Source organism: Gigantopelta aegis, unplaced genomic scaffold, assembly GCF_016097555.1.
Source record: "Gigantopelta aegis isolate Gae_Host unplaced genomic scaffold, Gae_host_genome ctg6049_pilon_pilon:::debris, whole genome shotgun sequence".
NCBI classification, from domain to species: Eukaryota; Metazoa; Mollusca; class Gastropoda; order Neomphalida; family Peltospiridae; genus Gigantopelta; species Gigantopelta aegis.
In genome coordinates this window covers 22,013-27,428 of record NW_024534796.1, presented here as the reverse complement: position 1 = coordinate 27,428, position 5,416 = coordinate 22,013, and the positions used below count along the sequence as shown (strand labels likewise).

The following is a 5,416-nucleotide window of genomic DNA, read 5'->3' as shown; positions in this document are numbered from 1 at the left end:
ATATGTGATAGATTTAATAAGCGTTTATGATGTTTGGAATACATTATACCACTGGACCTGTTGTTTCTTAAAATATTCATAATTACCATTTTTAAATAAGATACATTTTTCAGTTTCCAACTTTTTATTTATTATAGTTTTTAAGGCAGACAAGTTAATTTTTTGTTTTGGTATTTTCATGGTATCAATATAATATTTTATGTTAATAACCAATTTATTGCATATGTATTTGTTTTCTTAAGCAGACCCAAAATTGCAATATGTTTATCTATACTTATGCATTCTCCTATAATATTGAAAATCCACTTTTTAATATATTTTCCCCACATTCTTTAATATACAAACAATCATAACATAGATGTTCAATTTTCTCTGACATACGGTTTCAAAAAGTACATTTATTTGCATTAATATAATGCATTGTATATAGAAAAGTGTTTGTGAGAAATCTGTGTAAAATTTCGTGTTGAAATCAACATAACGTTGTTATCTCTAACGCATTTAAAAGGTATATTGTAAAATATATTCCATTCTGCTGTTGAAAAATAATTTTTAAAAAGTATTTATTTTTATATTTTACTTGAGACTTTGGAATGACTGTTGGTTTCCAAATAGCTCTATAAAACATTGCATTGCATTAATCAAAGGAGCATACTCTAGGAAGTTTGTTCTTCTATTACACTTTGCCTTAAAATCGAATAAATTTAGAAATCCTCCATGAGTATTAACTAAATCAGTAATGAAAAAAACTACTTTTTCTACATATTTAAAAAAAAAAAAAAAACACTATGCTTCTTATTTTTTATATTTTACAGTTGAACAAAATGTTTATACCAGCTAAATCGTTTTCATTTTATATCGGTTGTTTATATTAGATGTGTCACCAGCTATTAAGAACATCATCTCAAAAAGGGTTAGTCATATTTGTAAATTTTAAATTAATAAAATGATTGCCATATATAATTAGTTCTTTGATCGATATACCTGTAACAGACGAGAAAACCCCATTCTAGCTTCCATCTAAAATGATGAAACACGTATTTTGAACATTTTATTCTGCCTGTCCATATTATCTTTGATTTGGAATGATTTAGCTTCAGACCAGATATGTTTGCAAAGAAATCCAGAATAGTAAGTGTATTTAACAGGACATCTGGCGATGCATCTAAGACAAAGGTAGTGTCGTCGGCATATTTAGAAATCAGGAATTCTTCTCCATCAATATTTATACCCTTAATATTTTTATTATTACGTATTAAATTTGCAAGTATTTTCGCGCATATTACATATCTGTCAGGACATAATGGGTCACCTTGACTACAGCCTCTATTTAATTCAAAACCTTTTGATAAGTGTCCATTTTGTATTACTGCTGAGACAGAATTTTCATTTCTTGAATGAAAGTCCATGATACAAAATCAAAAGCTTTCAGAAAGCCTACTAATAGTAACTGACCTTATATATTTTGTTTCGTTATATTGCATAATGTCATATATTAAACGTATATTTTTGCCTATATATCTTCCTTTTATAAATCCAGTTTGGTCTTTTTAAATAATTTTATCAAAAATGTTTTTTGTATCCTATCTGCAATACCTGATGCTATTTAATAGGTACAGTTTAAAGGCGTTAAATGTCTCCACATTTTAAGAAATTGTTTTGATTTGTTTGGTTTTGGAATACATGTTATAATACCCAACTTTTGCACTTTAGATATTTCTTGGATCCAGTAGCTGAAATTAATAGATCTATCTTTAAAATATCCCAAGTCTATCCAAAAGAATGTTTTAAAATTCAGCTGAGAAACAATTGTATTCCTTAATTTCATCTGCTATATTTTCATATTTAACCAGTGTGTTTTGAATTAAGTGTTTAATAAAACAACTTGGTTTCTTTCAATATTTGTTTTGGATCTGTAATAACGTTTCCATCTCCTTGTTCTATCTTTGTTGTTAGTTTCGATTACTGAGGCCAGCGTCGCTTCTCCATGTCTATGTTTGATGATTACCAATGCATCTGATTGTTGTTGTTTTTTAAAATGTAATTTAAACAATTGTACCTATAAAAATGGATATTCAATTACGATAAAATATTGAACACTGAATACGAAACTAAATAATGATGACACAATATCCTGTTATTGGTAGAAAGTTAAAGTTAAAATTTGGCGTTCGATTCACTTTGGTTTTGTGGGTTTTTGGGATGTCAGATATGTTTTTGGCTTTGCTAGATATGTTTACGGAGCAGTATTATTAAATAATTATAAATTTAATAATTAAATAAAAAGTCAATTTTGAAGTAAATATTCTCGAAAAGTTCTGTCCAATCAAGGTATTAACAGAAAGCGAAATATATTGTTAAAAATAAGGAAAGATGTATAGATGTATAATAAATAAAGTTTTTCGTGATGTAATTCGTCAAAATATGTTTTTCACACATCACTCGTTGAAATAAAAATCATACACGAAAACAACCCTCCCATGAACCAGTCTTTTTTGGTTGCCTTTTTCTTTCTTTTTTTTTTCTTTTTTTTTGTGTGTGTGTTTAGCCGGGTTGATCGTCATGCACATAATGGCACGCTTCATGTCAGAGTGTTAGTTGCATGCACCCCAGCATGTCAGAAGTTGTGCCACATTGCATTACGTAACCCAGAAATATACGGTTATCCTAGGATCAGATTACCAACTGCCAGAACAGAGTTGGCCAACTCGCTGATCAGCCAACTTCTTCGACTATTCAGTTGCTAGTCTGAGCACACTCGCAACCGTATTCTCGTCGTACACAACTTCTACAACCGATTCATTGTCAAGCTGAGCGCACCCATCATAAGTTGAGAGTGGATGGAATTGCAACGCAACCGTCGATTTTCCCAACTTCGTCATTGCAGTTGATAGTCTGACCCTACTGTTAGATCAAATTGCGAGCCAAAGTTGATATGGATGCTGAAATATTAATACCAACTTGCTTTTACATGGCTACTAACTTGGAAAATCCAAGACATAACATGGGCATGAAAAAGGCAATGCGAACCAAAATAGATACTTTTGTCTGGAACGTCCATATAACTTTGCTAAGCTACCTGACTATATTATATGACCATATGTAATAAAAACGGTCGCTATTTTCATGACGTCATTTGAGTATGTTTCCCCATCTGGGCAGTATTTACTTGTCAGGACATATACTATCAAGAAATTTAAAAAACGTCTGGTAGTACGGTAGTTGCAAATACCACTTGATGTCCAAATCGAGACTCTGTAATGTTTATCATCGTTATCTCGATGCGGAAGGAAAAGAACCGAATAGTTGGAAATAAGATTGAATTGAGATAAGCATAGCATATTTCCTGAAAATTATATCAGACGATTTCTCGGTCTCGAGATATTCCAAGTAAACAAGATAACAGGTGTCGAGATAACGATGTTTAATTGTAAATGATACTGAATTGTATTACTTACCGAATCCCACGGATCCCGTTTGGTTGACTTGTGCCAGTTGGTTTAGACTGTTTTGGTAGATCTTGCACATCTGTTGTTGTTGGTTGAAGACGAATACAGTGCAGACTTCGGCCAGGCTTCTCGCACAAACGTCGAGGCAACCGACGCGAGTGGTGATTCCCGTTTTGGTAACCTGCGCATCTTCCACGACCGCCTTGTCGGTAAAAACTCGTGTATAGGTCACTGGACCCAAACCGCATCTCTGAGAATCAACATTTACTGCAAGAACTCCCATGATGATGCAGATATGCAATGAGCGAATACTGAATTCTGGGTAAATATTCATGGCGAGTGTATTTTAAAAGTAAAATGTAAGAATTTCTGACAAATGTAGGGGTTTTATATTTGTTTCTTTCTTTTGTTTGTTGTTTTTGTTTTGTATTATTTTGTTTGATTGTTGTTGGTTTGTTTCTGTTTGTTTCTTTGTTTTCTCTTCTAGTTTTTTTCTCTCTCTCTTTCTCTTTCTTCAATCGGTGTTGCGATTAGAACGTGTAAGTCTCTAAGAAACAATTTCTCTTCTGTGATTCAATGTTTGATATCAAAAACGATTTCAACAGCGTTCAGTTCAAAATGAGTTCGTGGACGTGAAATTCAAAGTTTAGATGATCCTCTCTCAAGGCAAATTTCAATATGTAATCTTGGTTCAACTGTCTACGAAACATCTAGCAGACGACAATGCAGACGTGTCATATATAGAAGTCGAAACACGTGATCTTGCAGCCGCCCACTAGAAATGTGATGTAAAACAGACAGCAAAAGTTGAGATCTTCTGACAAAGACTGAAAGAAATGTTGACGTGTTATTTGTAAAATGTTATATATATAAAGAAAATCCAGCTGATATTTGTAAGAATCTTCTCGCTATTGATTTCAAAATACAGCCGATATTTGTGTTTTCGCTATTGGCGCTATTGGCTTTTTTGTTTGTCGATTCCTGTCAGTTCGTCACACACAAGAGTTGTCAAACAAATGTTTGCCTTTAGAAATGGCAACTTGCTCAATGTTCAGGGAATTGTATCGATCGTGTTGTGGTTAACTTTTCATATCCTCTATCCTCCAGTGACGCGTCTTTCATCCAATGAACTGCCGTATACACTATTTTGAAATCAGCTCTGTGACGACTAGTTAGATGGGTAGGTTGGGAATACTTTACAGCGTTATAAATATCTAATTAAGATTCAAACTGCTTTTCGAGTATCCTGAGCTAGACTATTAAAAGTACAATCCAAAATTAAGGCCTTTAAGTTGCACTAACCTTAGTCAGTAGTGGTTTAAAGTGTAGCGCTTTGCAGAATTGTAGATCTTGAGAAGCTGGGGGTGGCGGATGGACGTAGCCCAGTGGTAAAACACTCGCCTGGTGTGTGGTCGGCCTTGGATCAATCCCCGCTAGTGAGTCAATTGGCCTATTTCTCGTTTCAACCAATGCACCACGAATGGTATACAAAGGCCGTGGAATGTGCTATCCTGTATGCGTGATAGTGCATATAGAAAAGCTCTTGCTGGTAATGGAAAAATTTAGGGGTTTCCTGTCGAAGACTAAAATGTTAGAATTGCCAAATGTTTGAGATCCAATAACCGATGATTCATAAACGGTGGTGCCATTAAACCAAACAAACTTTAACTTGAGAATCCAGATACGTCTCAATAACAGAACATCAGACTGGGATATAGTCTATAAGTCAGGCTGCTGTCAACGAGCCGGTTTCGTCTTAATAAGAGATGATCAGACTATGATGTACTCCAGTAGATACAGCCTGTATTCTGGTGTGGACGGACCTGTTCCATCTTAATAAGAGATGATCATACTAGGATGTAGTCCTGGGCCCATATGTTCAAAGCTATCTTAGCGTACGAAATCGTGAAATTATCGTAAGCTATGACGTCACTATGGCGTGCGCTGTAGTGACGTCACAACCTACG

The 5,416-nt window shown here is 34.1% G+C and overlaps 1 protein-coding gene across 1 annotated transcript; it reads right to left on the bottom strand.

Moving 5' to 3' along the window:
* Positions 1-2,553: 2,553 nt before the first annotated feature.
* Positions 2,554-4,449, bottom strand: LOC121366518. Its single transcript, XM_041490935.1, has 2 exons — positions 3,459-4,449; positions 2,554-2,942 (listed from the first exon to the last, which is right to left on the bottom strand). Exons 1-2 carry the CDS (start codon positions 3,781-3,783, stop codon positions 2,908-2,910), a joined length of 360 nt encoding a protein of 119 aa, XP_041346869.1. The 5' UTR covers positions 3,784-4,449; the 3' UTR covers positions 2,554-2,907.
* Between the last annotated feature and the right edge of the window lie 967 nt (positions 4,450-5,416).

What these genes read in the sequence shown, in the direction of transcription:
- LOC121366518 (XM_041490935.1), bottom strand. Translation starts at nt 3,783, where the DNA reads ATGAATATTTACCCAGAATTCAGTATTCGCTCATTGCATATCTGCATC. An exon ending in AACGGGATCCGTGGGATTCG is followed by an intron (nt 2,943 to 3,458) that starts GTAAGTAATACA and finishes TTAATATTTCAG; the next exon opens with CATCCATATCAACTTTGGCT.